Source organism: Zalophus californianus, chromosome 8, assembly GCF_009762305.2.
Source record: "Zalophus californianus isolate mZalCal1 chromosome 8, mZalCal1.pri.v2, whole genome shotgun sequence".
NCBI lineage: Eukaryota > Metazoa > Chordata > Mammalia > Carnivora > Otariidae > Zalophus > Zalophus californianus.
In genome coordinates, this window is record NC_045602.1 from 53,362,530 (window position 1) to 53,378,260 (window position 15,731).

General features: G+C 39.1%; 1 protein-coding gene across 17 annotated transcripts in view; it reads left to right on the plus strand.

Moving 5' to 3' along the window:
- The window catches only part of AAK1 (AP2 associated kinase 1), a 170,407-nt gene that overhangs the window by 70,270 nt on the left and 84,406 nt on the right, over positions 1-15,731 (plus strand). For all 17 annotated transcript variants that reach the window (XM_027622264.2, XM_027622263.2, XM_027622256.2 and 14 more), the window contains one exon: positions 7,928-8,046. In XM_027622264.2, coding sequence (XP_027478065.1) covers positions 7,928-8,046 — 119 coding nt within the window. The remainder of the gene's footprint in view (positions 1-7,927; positions 8,047-15,731) is intronic.

The following is a 15,731-nucleotide window of genomic DNA, read 5'->3' on the forward strand; positions in this document are numbered from 1 at the left end:
TCCACAGCAGGTGTGTACGTAAGGGCCCTTTGGATGACTTGCAGTGGTATAATCCTTTTCTCTTTATAAAATACTTGTACATAAAACTATAGAATATTTTTGAGTACTATCTTCCTTCTCCTTTAAAGCAGGGTCACCCCCCCCTTTTTCCCAGTGTCTTTTTCAGAATTAATATTAAACAGGTAGAAAGAAGCTGTGTGCAGAGTACTACCTTTACGTGGAATCCTTTTTTTCCTCCTGGGGTCACTGAAATACCTCTTGTGTCCTAGGGCTCTGAGGAACTGTTTGAAAACCACTAGTTTCGTCATAATTTCTGCAGTTGAGAAAATGGAGGCCAAAGAGATCCAGCAACTTGTCCAGTGTTGCCCTTACTGTTCTGTGTCCTGGCTAAATTCCACTTTAACTGGGTTCTCTGTACGATTCTTCAGAAAAGCTTCCGAGGGTGGTTCTATGCTCATTTTCTCTTCCTTGTGTCATTTGAAGAGAAATGGCAATAAGTAAACAGCATTCATTGGGTTAAATCTTATTTTAAAAGGGAAACAAAGAGTTTGTAGGGTAGAAAGTGAAAGACAAGAGCAGAATATGGGTCCGGATGAGGTTTTTCTCATTTTGGTATTCTATGGTTCCTTTCACCTCAGACAAGTGGAAGCCGTTTCTATAACTGTAGGTGGGACTTAGGTTAGGAAATGAAGTTTCCCTTACCTGTACGAAATACACAGGTCTCAGATTTTTGTGGCTAGAATCTATGCCCAATATTAAAATATCCAACCAAACCTCTTTGGCAGCAGATCAAGAAACCCTGTCTCAGCACCGTGCTGGGCTTCTGTTGTCTCTTCGTCCTAGGTCTAATCATTCTCATTGTCTGCTCAGCTGTTTCCCATCTCTGTGCACACCATTCTGGAGATAGTCACTTTGGTGTTTTTCTTCTCTTCCCCATCACCTTACCACCCCCAACCCTCACTTTTCTTTGCTCAGTGGAAGTTGCTGGTCAGGTCTTGATTCATTCAGAGCAGTCCCTGGGGCCTGGTACTATCTAGCGTGATTCAATCTTCAAAACAAAGCCGGGAGAGGTACTACATTTAGTTTTTCAGAAGCCCCCTTGCTGATGTTGAGTATCATGATGAGGCTCCTGAGGAGGTTTTGCTTAAAAAGCTTCAGCCATGAAAATGATATTGAGGGCCAGGATCGCTTATTGGTGTCAGAGTTGAAAATTTTTAGAGATATATAATTCTCCCTCTGTATATAAATTCTCACTTGTCTGCTGCTCACAGAAGAGAACTCGGCACTTCTGTCCTCTGCTTGAGAGGTAGAAGTCCACATGACCTCAGTAACTCATCCGTGACTCTGTGATCCTATGCTTATTAAAGCCTTTCATCAGGAAGGTGCTGGAGAGCAGCTAATCCTAGGAGTTTAAATGCTGAAGGATCTATAGGGAAATGTAAATTAAAATCATAATGAAATATTGCTACACACTCACTAGAATGGCTAAAAGAAAAAATTAACAATACCAAGTGTTGATGAGGGTGTAGAACAGCCAGAATGCTCATGTGTGGCTGTTGGGAGTGCAAAATAGTACAACTATTGTGGAGAACTACTTAGTAGTTTCTTATAAAGCTGAATATACACTTAAGAACCATATGTCCCAGCAATTCCATTCCTAGTTATTTACCCAAGAGAAATAAATACTTATGTCTATAAAAAAATGGACTTCTATATGAACATTTTATTTATAACAGCCCCAAGTAGAAACAATGCAAATGTTCTTTAAAAGGTGAATGGATAAGCTAATTGTGGAGAATATCTATATCATGCAATACTAGTCTGCAGTTTAAAAAACCCCAAGTTACATGTAACAATGAAAATGAATCTCAGAAATATTATACAGAAGAACCCAAACATAATAGTACATACTGTATGATTCCATTTATTCTGGAGCAAGCAAAACTAATCCACAGGACCGAATGCAGATCAGAAGTTACAGGAGATAGTATGGGAGGGGGTGGTTGCCTGCGAAGACGCACATGGAGCTGTTCACAGTGATGGATTGATGGAGGTGATGGCTGAAAGAGAGTATAAGGGTATGAAAACTCATCAAACTCTACACTTAAAAGGGTGCATTGTATTGTATATAAAGTTAGTTTAAAACATTTAAAAAGATGAGTGATCTAGTTTGCTCTCTACCACTAACTAGCTTTGTATATTTTTGTAACAGGAGCTTAATCTCTCTCTGTTTCTTTCCTATCAGGAAAATGAGGACAGTGGGTAGTTCATCTGCCTCATTCAGTTATTGTGAAAATATAAATGAAATAATTGATTTTGAAATGCCTTTGAAAAAGTATAAAGTCAAATACAAATGCTGGGTAGGGGCAAATTCTGTAAATTCCTCTTTAGGGAAGGGAGGCAAGAACTGTGATAACCAGTGTAGGAGCCTATATATATATATATATATTTTCACTTTGTGTAACACTGGCTGTGGGACTTCCTCCCCTGGCCATCAGTAAGATGAGGGGTTAGACTAGATTAGATGGAGGAAACCATAGGCTCAGAGACTCAGCCTTTCAGATGCATTTCCTTTAGCTTTGTAGTGTCAGCCTGTCCAGCGTTAATTTAAAATGTGATTGTTGCTAGTGTTTACATCTGGATATTTCACATACAGTTTTGGGTTTCCAGCTTATCTTTAGGAACTAGCAGATCTGGGTCCATATTCTTGTGGCACTGATTACCAGGAGTTGTGTAGTGGCTGTTCCTTTACATGAGCCATTGCTTTAGTTTCCCATGGTCTCCCCACCACCACTTTCTGTAGCCTTTTCTATTCTCTGTAGTGACGGTAAGAGGAAAGTTAATTAATTTTTGAGTGCCTGATGTATGTTAGGCACTATTCTAGGGCATGAGGATACAGAGGGGAACCAAAGAGACAAAAATCTCTAATCTTATAGTGAGTGATAAGTACCCATCCACATCATTAAAAATGAGGGGGAGCTACCCTATGACCCAGCAGTTGCATTACTAGGTATTTATCCAAAGGATACAAACATAGTGTGATGCGAAGGAGAACATGCACTCTAATGTTTATAGCAGCAATGTCCACAATAGCCAAACTATGGAAAGAGCCCAAATGTCCGTTGACAGATGAATGGATAAAAAAGAAGTGGTGTGTACACACACACACACACACACACACACACACACACACAGGACTATTACTCAGCCATCAAAAAGAATGAAATCTTGCCATTTGCAATGATGTGGATGGAACTAGAGGGTATTATGCTAAGCAAAAGAAATCAGAGAAAGAGAAATACCATATTTTACTCATGTGTGTAATTTAAGAAATAGATGAACATAGGGGAAGGGAAGGACAAATAAAATAAGATGAAAACAGGGAGGCAAACCATAAGAAACTCTTAACTATAGGGAACAAACGGAGGATTGCTGGAGGGGAGGTGGGTGGGGGATGGGGTAAGAGGGTGAAGGGCATTAAGGAGGGCACTTGTGATGAGTACTGGGTATTATATGTAAGTGATGAATCATTAAATTCCACCTGAAACTAATAATATAATATATGTTAAATTGAATTTTTAAAAAAATTTTTTCAAAAGCCAAAATACAAAAAAAATAGAGATATACCCAAGAGTGCTATATATTTGGAACGCCTGGGTGGCTCAGTTGGTTAAGTGTCTGCCTTCAGCTCAGGTCATGATCCCAGGGTCCTGGGATGGAGCCCTGCGTCGGGCGCCCTGCTCAGCGGGGAGTCTGCTTCTCCCTCCCCCTGCTCAGGTTTGAGCACTCTCTCTCTCTCTCTCTCTCTCTCTCTCAGCCTCTCAAATAAATAAAATCTTTAAAAAAATTTTTAAAAAAGTGCTATATATTTTAGGGAAAGTGGGAGAAAGCATGTTTCTTTGTGGAAATAAAAGAATATTCCAGCATATTTAAGGGGCTAAAATGTGTCTGTGTCAAAATTATCACGGCTATTTCACTTGCTCACCTCACATCATGGAATGAATCCTTTTTCCCTTTGTGATTCAATAAATTCATGAATTTCCCCCCAAAATGGATTCCAGTGAAATCATAGGGAATATCTTAGTGTTTCAAACAAGAATGCAAGTAGGCCAAGCGACTGGCACATATTCTAGTGGGCAGACTGGCACAGGCTCTGCTGCATGTTAGCTTTTCTTATCTCTGTCCGAACTGTCCCCAGCTCAGCTTTAGGTTTTTCCATTTAATCAAGGTCTTGGGATGCACCTTAATCTGAAATAAGCATCTCTTCTGACAGTCTTATAGTTGCCTTCTTGTGTAACAGCCTGAGCTCTGTTTAGCTGTGGCCAAGAATCTTCGTACCCCGATCTATACGGTGGCCCCGGGCCTGTGCTAGAGCAGTACCTCAAGTGGTGCTGTCTCCCCTCTTCTTCCTAACTGAGTAACTTACATCTCTAGTCGGCCAACTGCACATTGATAGTGACCAACACCTTTAAACTGACACATCCTAGCAGCCTTTGGATTTGATCTCACGATCAAGGAACTCTGCCTTAACATGCTTCTCACCTACAAATAAGCCCTTTTGTGGGCATAGAAGCTAAATCATGTGGTTCCCTCTGTGTTAGACATACGGGTTCGTTGCTTTACCTTTAGATCTGTGATAGTCATAGGCTTTGAGAATCTTGGCTGGCTCTTCTCAACCCTTTGTGCTTGCCTGGATTGTGACGTAGGCACTCGCCACATTTCTTCAGTTTCGGCTGGAAAGGTCATCTTGCTACACTGGCCAGAGAGACTACACTGCTTCCATCTGGTGGCAGTTCTCTCAGATTGCTGCATTGTCAGCCTGCTTCTGCAAGAACTGCCCTGTCCTTCAGTGGTTCCATGCATCACAGAACTGTAGAAATGGCCCTTCCGGGCTCATGTTCTACAGCACTGTTGGATGTCTCCTTAGTATCTAAAGGGCCTGTTATGCAGGCTTTCTCTAAGATGGGTAAAGTGGAAAGAACATCGTTTGGACAGTCAGCAGAGTGACAGGTTCTGCATAATTAGCCATGGGATTCCTAAGCCTCCCTCTTTAATGCTTCTCAGGAGCATTGCTGATACAAAGTTTGTAGTTCTGTGATTTAAAAAAAAAAAATTCAGGGGTGCCTGGGTGGCTCAGTTGGTTAAGTGGCTGCCTTTGGCTTGGGTCATGATCCCGGGGTGCTGGGATCGAGCCCCACATTGGGCTCCCTGCTCAGTGGGGAGCCTGCTTCTCCCTCTCCCTCTGCCTGCTGCTTCCTCTGCTTGTGTTCTCTTTCAAATAAAAATCTTTAAAAATAAATAAATAAATAAATAAAATAAAAATAAAAAATTCAAATACCTGGGGCACCTGGGTGGCTCAGTTAACGGTTAAGCATCTGCCTTCAGCTCAGGTCATGATCGTAGGGTCCTGGGATAGAGCCCCGCATCGAGCTCCCTGCTTGGTGGGGAGCCTGCTTCTCCCTCTCCCTCTGCCCTGCTTGTGCTCTCTTTCTCTCTCTATCTCAAATAAATAAATAAAAAAAAATTTTTAAAAAATGTGAATACCTATAAAATGAATACTCACTTGGACTGTTACAAAATAATTATTTTATAATTTATATTAGCATTTCTCATTCTGATTGAAAATAAGACACATGAATTTAATAGCTTTTTGGGGAAAAGAAGATTAAGTACTACTGCATTCAATGTACATTTTTTTTTTTAAAGATTTCATTTATTTATTTGACAGAGAGAGACACAGTGAGAGAGGGAACACAGCATGGGGAGTGGGAGAGAGAGAGGCAGGCCTCCCGTGGATCAGGGAGCCTGATGCAGGGCTTTATCCCAGGACCCTGGGATCACAACCCGAGCCGAAGGCAGACGCCCAACAACTGAGCCACCCGGGCGCCCCTGTGCATATTTATTATAAGAAAAATTCTGATATCCTAAAAATTCAAATGTAAAAAATATGCATCTTAAAATTGAGATTGTGTGTGTGTGTGTCATAACACCTCTACTTGTCAATAGATGGTAGGATTTTAAACAAATTTTTAAAGTAAATTTCTAGAATTAAAATTGACAATTGAGCAGTGTAAGTGGACTGTAAAGTATTACAAGAAAATAGAAAATGTTACTGAGATACAAGGATTCAAGATGACCGTGGAAATTAAAGACTTTACGGCAAATCTTAGTGCTTATCTGACTCCTGAAGAAGGACGTTGTGATAGGAAATCTACAAACATGCCATCTCTGGTAAACATTATCAGAATGCACACTTGGAACATTTGAGGCCATTAACATTTTTGTAAACACAGTATTATGTGTGTGTTGTATGAAAACATGCAAGAGTGCTTTATGATTGAAACTCTCTTTGATTACCAGCTGCAGAAACCTATACAAGCAGACTTGAAAAAGAATACACATTGTGAGGGTACACCAGGAAATGGCCACAGACATCAACAGACAGGTGCTCAAGTGCCACTGGGCCTTAGAGGATGTAGAGAGTTTCAACAGGACTCAAGACTTCTGCTTCAGGATCTAGAGAGTCACTGCTTTTGCCCTCTATCAGTTTTGCATGTGGCAGCTGGCCCCAGCGCTATACCAGGACCTCCGCTCAACTTCCCACACTGGTTACTTCACTCTGTGTCCCCCTCCATCCAATTAGTGATTACCTGTGTGCAGAGAATAGCCTCACTACCTTTTTTTTTTCTTGCTACCCAGGGTCAATGCGCAGGATAGTTCAAGCTAAATTATGATGGTGTACAAGCAGGCAGATGGACTAAGTGCCCAGTCTAATTGCTGCTTATCCCAAAGCCTTCAGCTTTGACAGCTTTGCTGCACCTTATCTATTTATAACCCCTGTTAACAATGGCACTGAACACCTCCTGCAATGTTTGGGGAATGAGATGGAAGGAAGGAGTTATAAGAATCTGTGGAATGCTAAGGTGTAACCAATCCAGAGCATTTAAGAATTTCTGTTAGAGTTATATAAAATTCTTTTTAAAGAATTTTGGTCTTTAAGGGAAAGGTTGATGTGGACATTAAAACATCTGCCCAGTAATTGAGTTATACTTTGCTGGTGTCTGCTGTGTTGAGGAGCACTTTCATACCTATATTTTGTGTCTTTTCAGTAGCCCATGAGGTAGGAATGGCAGGAGGAATCCTCAAGGTCATTTTTTTTTTATTCATTTATTTGATAGAGAGAGGAAACACAAGTAGGGGGAGCGGGAGAGGGAGAGGCTGGCTCCCCGCTGAGCAGGGAACCTGATGCGGCTCCTTCCCAGAACTTTGGGATCATGACCAGAGCAGATGGTTATCGACTGACCTACCCAGGCGCCCCCTCAAGGTCAATTGTTAGATCCCAGTTGGGGCGGGGGGCGGTGAGGAGGGTTGAGAAGGAAGAGAAAGCTTCTTGAATTTGACAACTATTATTATAACACTTATTAAAATAATTTCCAAGCCTCTCTGGTTAAGTGCTGGATTTAATTTTTTTTTAAAGTCCTTGGTTGAATCTAATCTCTTGGAGCCTCTGTTTTCTTTAGCTAGTAATCGTCTTTAAGGGAAAAATAATACCCAGCCTCACAGGATTATAGTAAGAATTAAATAAGAGCTCAAAGTGCCTAGGACAGTGGTTGGAATGTAGTTCTTTTTTCTTCATCTGTTTGTTCATCTGTTTATTTGTAGGTTCTTTACAAGATAGTTACTATTCTTCTTTCTTCCTGACATAGGTGTTCAGGAACAATTTTCTGACTCTTGCCACCCAATCCCATAGTAATGTCTGAGTCCCTTGACTCCAAGAGTGCCTTCTGGGCCAGGCCAACCCTTAGGTCTAGCTGATGATGGCATCAGTAGCATTAATAGTGACAGCACAGAGCTGCAGCCACTGTGGTTATCCAACTAACTTTTTGAACACGACTCAAAAGAGCTTGTATGTGTGTTTCCCTCACAGGTGGATTTGCTATCGTGTTTCTGGTGAGGACAAGCAATGGAATGAAATGTGCCTTGAAACGCATGTTTGTCAACAATGAGCATGATCTCCAGGTGTGCAAGAGAGAAATCCAGATAATGGTAAGGCTGCCCCTCAGACTTGGGATTGCTTGTTTAAAATGTGCCCTCTCATAAGAAAGGTTTTGGGGGGTTTGGGGAGGTTTGTTCCTTCCCTGAGATGGCAAAGGAGCCTCATCACAAGATGAGAATGAAGAGGGATGGGTTAGAGCATGCTTCTCCGGTCTTGGTCACCCTTAGCTGGAGGGTTGAGGAGAAAGGAGCGTATTGACAGAACTGACCAACTTTTAAGGTCAGAGAAATGTTTTGCATCGGGAAAAGTTTATTTCATAACTTCATTCCCAGAACTAACTATGGAGTTTAATCCAGAAACCCTGGCTCTCCGATGAGCCTCCTCTTCTAGCCTTGTCTACTACCAGTCCTGGTTTTCATCCCTCTTGAACTTCTCAGCATTCCGCAAATACACCTTTATATGTTATACATGTAGTTCTTTCCTCCAGAAATGGTTCCCCCCCCCTTTTTTTTGGACTAGAAATCTGTTACTCATACATACTCTATGATTCCATTTATAAAAGTCCTAGAACAGGCAAAAGTGATCTATGGTAACAGATCAGAAAGTGGTCATCTGAGTGTTGACTAGATTGACTAGAAGGAGGCATGTGGGAACTTTCCGGGCCATAGAAACGTTCTATATCTTGTTCTGGGTAGTTTTTACACAGGACTATACAAGTGTTAGAACTCAACTGAACACCTTAAGATCTGTGCATTTTATTATATGTTAATTATACCTCACATCTTAAAAACTTTGTTTTCACAATTCAGATTCATACTGTGTTTAAAGAAAGAGTCCCTATCTGTTAGAAATATGTGCTGAAATATTTGTGGATGAAATAACATGATGTCTTAAAGTTAATGAGTGGATTTAGAAGAGAAACAAAATTGGCAAAGGGTTATGATCAAAGCAGAGTGGTGGGTGTATGGGAGTTAGTTAGTCTCTTACTTTCACTTCTGTTTGATATTTTACATTAAAAAACTTAGTATTTTTTTTTTTTTTTAAGAGAGAGAGCGATCAAGTGTGAGTGGGGGGTAGGCAGAGAGGAAGAGTGAGAGGGAGAAAATCTTAAACAGGCTCCACACCCAGTGTGGAGCCCAATGCAGGGCTCGATGTCATGACCCTGAGATCATGATCTGAGCCGAAATCAAGAGTCAGAGGCTTAACGGACTGAGCCACCCAGGCACCTCCTTAAATAGTCTTATTCCTTTGTGTTTCTACAATACTTTTGTTTACGCCAATTATATTGCTTATCTTGTTATCTTATAAGTAATTTTGCCATCAGAAGGTAAATTTTTTAAAATCGGGAACTTTATATTCCAGCAGACTGCTTAACATGAAGTAAATACAGTTGATCCTTGAACAACACAGAGGTTGGAGTGTTAACCCCTGAACAGTTGAAAATCCTCATATTACTTTCAATGTCCCCAAAACTTGACTAGTAGCCTGCCATTAACTGCAAGTCTTACTGATAACATAAACAGTCAATGCATATTTTGTATGTTGTATGTATTATATACTATATTCTTGAAATAAAGGAAGCTGGAGGAAAGAAAATATTAAGAAAATCATGAGGAGGGGTGCCTGGTGGCTTAGTGGGTTAAGCGTCTGACTCTTAATCTCAGCTCAGGTCTTGATCTCAGGGTTGTGAGTTCAAGCCCTGTGTGGAGCCTACTTAAAAAAAAAAGAAAGAAAGAAAGAAAAAATCATAAGGAAAAAACATTTACAGTACTGTACTGTATTTAAGGAAAAAAATATGCTCTGGATTCACGCAGTTCAAACTCATGTTGTTCAAGTGTCAACTATACTTTATAGACTTAGGATGAAGTGAATGTATGAATAATGGTAATATCTGATGCAAATATTCACCTAGAGGTAATGATTCCTTTATACCCTGGATTTTCATGCTTTTGTAAAGAACAAAAAGAGGCCCCCAAATGGGTGAAGGTGGCATTGTAGGGATTCCACGAGGTTTTGCTTGCCCTGTCCACCCCTGTGGAGTTGCCCTTGCAGGGGCTACTTAGAGTAACTAGTTGTACTGTAGTTGGGTTAACTGAAAAAGACCTCAGGATTTTAGAGAGCCTGGTACTATAGATTTCAAAAAGCTGAAACCATTTGAGAAGGAACCATTTGCTGGGAGAAATAAGTGTTGCTGTCATCATTGCAAAACAGACAAAAACCCCCAAGGCTCAAATACCCAGGGCCACCTGGATCTGTCCACAAGGCACCAGTGTGTGCCCACTCCCCCGCCACAGGGCTCCGGACAACCAGCTCAGTGCATCTCCCACCAGAAGCCACTGGATTTTCTGGCCGCTTCTCTTTGCCCCCTCCTCCCCTTGTCCCTGCCTTGCCTAGCTCTCACACTCCGTTTCCTGTCTTTGCTTCTGCTGTTTCCTCTGCCTGGAATGCCCTTCTCATTCATTTTCTGGCGTTATGAAAGTAATCCCATTCTTTAACTTTTTCCCACTCATTCAGAAACATGTTTGAGGGCTGGCTCTGTGCTAGGCAGGTGTGGAACTAGGAAGACACAGGCCCCTTACGAGCTCACAAATTAACACACCTGATTGGGAACTCAGTTACATGAGTTCAAGTTCTGGCCCAGCTATGTATTAGCTGTGAAAGTTTGTGTTCTGTTTTGAGTTTATATTTTTTCAGAACTTAAATACTCACATAAGTGAACGAAGCTTGTTCCCAGAAACTTGAAGCAATTCCCTGAGGGGCCCTCCTCTTCTCTCACTGCAAGGTCCCAGAGACAACCACTTTTTGTTGATTCATTTGCTGTGTTTCAAAATATCATGCTGATATTGCTAGTTCTTGATTTTTTTCTCCATTTTAGGCATTATATAGTATGGAAAGTAAAAATTTAGCTCTCTTTCATCCCCTGCACTCCCTTCTCCCCAAATACCTGCAATCATGCTCATTTCCTGTTCTGCTGCAACAGCAGTAAGTTTCTGGCAATATGTTAGTTACAGTAGTATTAGTTTTTACATGTACGAAAACACTGTTCTTGCAGAATCTTCTGGTGGACTAGGATTACTATTCCTTTTCTGTATAACTGTTTTCACTGGAATTAATAATCTTTTTCCATTTTTTGGTCTGTCTTTTCTGTGTACTTTTCAGCAGTTTAACCCCAAACTCTCCCTAGGCTGTAGAAATCATTCTTTTAAAATACTTTTTTTTTTACTCAGTGAAATCTGGTTTGGCTGCTCTCTAGGTCTGATTTATAGTTTTATCTTGGAACTTTTAGTCATTCCCTTTGCCTCGCTTTTTTGTTAGATTTCCTGACTTGTTTTTTGTTTTACTTCCTCATTTTGGTGGAGCTTATCCTGTGGTAGCTTCCTTATGCATGGTAGGTAGATTTTTGAGACCTTGCAGGACTGGAAGTGTCTTTATTTTACATTCACACATGTGAAACCTTGTGTATAAAATTCTGGCTCAGAAATAGTTTCATTCAGATATTTGAAAACATTACTATACCGTATTTTAGCTTTCATTGTTGTGGATAGGAAGTCCGAAGTCATTCTAATATCAGCCCTTTGGGTGTGACCCATTATTTTCTCCCTAGAAATTTATCAGTTTCCCCTTTGTTTACAGTGTTCTGAAATATCTTGATGATATACCTTGCTGTGTGCATTTATTATTTATTAATAAATGATGTTCCCATGTAATCTAGAGACTCCTATCCTTGCGTTATGAGGAATTTTAGCTTGTCTTATTTGGTGATTTCCTTTTCTGTCTTCCTTTTGTGTGCAATTGCTGTTATTTTGGATGTTGGTTCTCCTGAATTGATTTTCTAATTTTTCGTGTTTCTCCCCTTGATTTTTCATATCTTTGGGTGTTTTTCCCCCTCTATATTCCAGCAGATTTCCTCAGCTTTACATTCCAACCACCCTGTTGAATTTTTTATTTGTCAAGCTTTTTAATTTCTAAGACCTTTCTGTTTGTTTTTGTTTTGTTTTGTTTTTAACTTTGATGAAGTCCAGTTTATCTGTTTTTTTGGTTTTGTTTTGTTTTGTTTGTGGAACATGTTTTTGGTGTCGTTTCTAAGAACTCTGCCCACCCCTTTTTCTGAAGATTTTGTCTTCTTTTTTTCCTAAAAGTTTTATAGTTTCACGTTTTACATTTAAGTCTGTGATCCATTTTGAATTAATTTTTATGTAAGGTGTGAAACTTATATTGAGGTTCATTTTTTGCCTCTGGGTATCCATTTACTCCAGCACCCTTTGTTGAAAAGGCTGTCTTTCCTCCGTTGAATATGTTTGTCAGAAATCAGTCAGGCATTTTTGTGAGGGTCCATCTCCAGACCCTCCTCTGTTCTCTTCCCATTAATCTATGTGGCTTTCCCTCTACCAAATACCACACAACCTTGATTACTGTAGCTTTATAATAAGTCTGGAAATCAGACTGATTCCTACTTTTTTTCCCTAAAATTGTTTTACTTATTCTCATTTTTTTTGTCTTTTCACATAAATTTTAGAATAATCTTTATTTACAGAATGTCTTGCAAGTATCTTGATAGGAGTTCCATTAAACTTGTGTATTTATTTGGGGAGAAATGACATCTTTTCTGTTTAGTTTTCCAGTAAATGAACATGGTGCATCTCTCCATTTATTTGTATCTTTGACTTTTTTCATTGACATTAAGTAGACTTTGTACATGTTCTTAGATTTAGACATAGGTTTTTGGTTTTGTTTTGAATGGTTATAAATGGTATTGGATTTTTAATTTTGGTGTCCATGTGTTTATTGTTAGTATGTAAAAAACCAATTCATTTTTATTCATTCATTTGTTCATTCATTTATTTTAGAGAGTGCCAGTGGGAGTGCGGGGAGGGGCAGAGGGAGAGGGAGAGAAAATCTCAAGCAGACTCTTGGCTGAGCACAGATCCCAACACGGTGCTCAGTCCCACGACCCTGAGTTCATGACCTGAGCTGAAATCAAGAGTTGGACACTTAAGGGGCGCCTGGGTGGCTCAGTCGTTAAGAGTTGGACACTTAAATGACTGAGTCACCCAGGTGCCCCAACCAGTTGATTTTTCTATGTTTATCTTTTATCCTATAGCCTTGCTAAATTTGTTTACTAGTTCTGAAATTTTTTTTAAAGATTTTATTTATTTATTTGGGAGAGAAAGAGAGTGAGAGAGAGCATGAGAGGGGGGAGGGTCAGAGGGAGAAGCAGACTCCCTGCAGGACTAGATCCCGGGACTCCAGGATCATGACCCAAGCTGAAGGCAGCCGCTCAGCCAACTGAGCCACCCAGGCACCCCTAGTTCTGGAATTTTTTTCTAGATTCCTTAGGATTTCTATGTAGACCATTGTGTTACCTGCAAAGAGAGACAGTTTTATTTCTTCCTTTCTGATCTGTATCCTATAATTTCCTTTTCTAGCCTTCTTGCATCAGCTAGAATTTGCAATACTTTGTTGAATAAGAATGGTGAGTGGACATCTTTGCCTTCTTTCCAATCTTAGGAGGAAAGAATACTTTCACTATTAAGCATAAGGGTAACTGTAGTTTTTAAAAATAGATTTAAAAAATAAATTTGAGGAAGTTTCCCTCTATTCCTATTTTTCTCAGAGTTTTTATCATGAATGGGTGTTGAAATTTTTCAGATATTTTTTCTCTGTGTTGATTAATATGCTCATGTGATTTTTCTTCTTTAGCTTTAATATGGTGGGTTATATTGACTGATTTTCAAATATCGAACCAAACTTGCCTCCCTGCAATAACCCCTACTTGGTCATGGCCTATAATTATTTTTATATATTTTTGAATTCCGTTTGTTAACATTTTGGATTTTTACATCTATAGTGAGGGTTAATGGTCTGTAGTTTTGGGAGTTAATTATTAAGCTTTTTCTGGTTTTGGTATTAGGGTAATTCTGGCTTTATAACATGAGTTGGGAGGTGGGAAGTGTTCCCTTCTCTTCTGTTTTCTGGAAAAGATTTTGTAGAATTGGTGTTTGTTCTTCTTTAAGTAAGCATTTGTTGTAATTCTCCAGTGAAACCATCTGGGCCTGGGGAGTTCTTTTTTGGCAGTTATTAATTTACAAAATCAGTTTCATTAATACTTACAGGGCTATTAAAATCATCCTTTATATTAGGTGAGTTGTAATAGTTTGTATTTTTGAGGAATTGGTCCATTTCATTTAAGTTAAGTCAAATTTATGCAGGTAGAGTTAGTTGTTAGTGTTATTCTTGTATTGTCCTTTGATGTCTGCCGAGTCTGTGGTAAAATCCCGATTCATTCCTGATATTGGTAATTTGTATCTTACTTCTTTTTTTCTTTGTTCGTATTGCTAGAGGTTTGCCACTTGATGTTTTCAAAGAACCATCGCTTTGTTTAATTGATTTTCTCTGTTTTTCCATTTTTTATTTCATTGATTTTTGTTTTTATATTTATTATTTCTTTCTTTCTGCTTGCTTGGGGTTTATTTTGTTCTTCTCTTCCTAGGTACTTGAGGTGGGAGTTGACACATTGACATATCATTATCCCCTAGAGTTCATAGTTTATTTTAAGGTTTACTCTTGGTATTGTACATTGAGTTTGGTATTGTATTATGGGTTTTGACAAATGTATAATATGTATCTACCATTATAGTATCATATGGAATAGTTTCACTGCCCCAGACATTGCCTGTGCTCTGCCTGGTGATCCCACCAAATATCCCAACCCCTGATAACTACTGATTTTTATTTTGCTGTCTCCACAGTTTTGCCCTTTTTAGAACATCATATAGTTGTAGTCATTCAGTGTGTAGCCTTTTCAGATTGGCTTCTTTGACTTAAAATGCATTTAAGTTTCTTCCATGTCTTTTCATGGCTTGATGGCTCATTTCTTTGTAAAGCAGAATAATATTCCATTGTATGGATGTTTCACAGTTTATCCATTCATCTGTTGAAGAACATCTTGGTTGTTTCCAAGTTTTAGCAACTATGAATAAAAGCTGCTATAAACATCTGTGTGCAGGTTTTGTGTGGGTATTAATTTTCAACTCATTCAAATATATTACATAGATTATAAACTAAGCAATTATTATTTCAAATTTTGAAGATTTCTTTTTGTTTTTAAGCCAGTATTTAAATTTTTATTTTTATTTTACTCTAACTTTTAAAAATTTTTTTTTTATCGTGGTCAAAACCATGTAACTTAAAATTTACCATCGTAACCATTTTTAGGTGTGCAGTATTATTAACTGTTGGCACAGTGTTATACAGATCTCTAGAACTTATGTAGCTGTTTTATATACCTCATGTAAGTGGAATCATCAATATTTGTCCTTCTATGACTGGCTTATTTCACTTACTATAATATTCTCATGGTTCATCCATATTGTAGAAATGACAAGATTCCTTTCTTTTTTAAGATTGTCATATTCCATTATAAATATATGCCCCATTTTCTTTAGCCATTTATCCATCAGTGGACATTTAGGTTGCTTTTTCCCCTTGGTTATTGTGAATAATGTTGCAGTGAACATGGATGTGCAAATATCTCTTCAAGATCCTGCTTTTAATTCTTTGGGATATACCCCAAGAAGTGGGATTGCTGGGTTATATGGTAATTCTGTTTTTAATTTTCTGTTTTCCACAGTGGCTGTGCTGATTTACATTCCTACCAACAGTGCACAAGGGTTGTAATATCTCCACACCCTCGCCAGCACTTGTTATTGTTTGTGTGTGTTGAATAATGGCATCC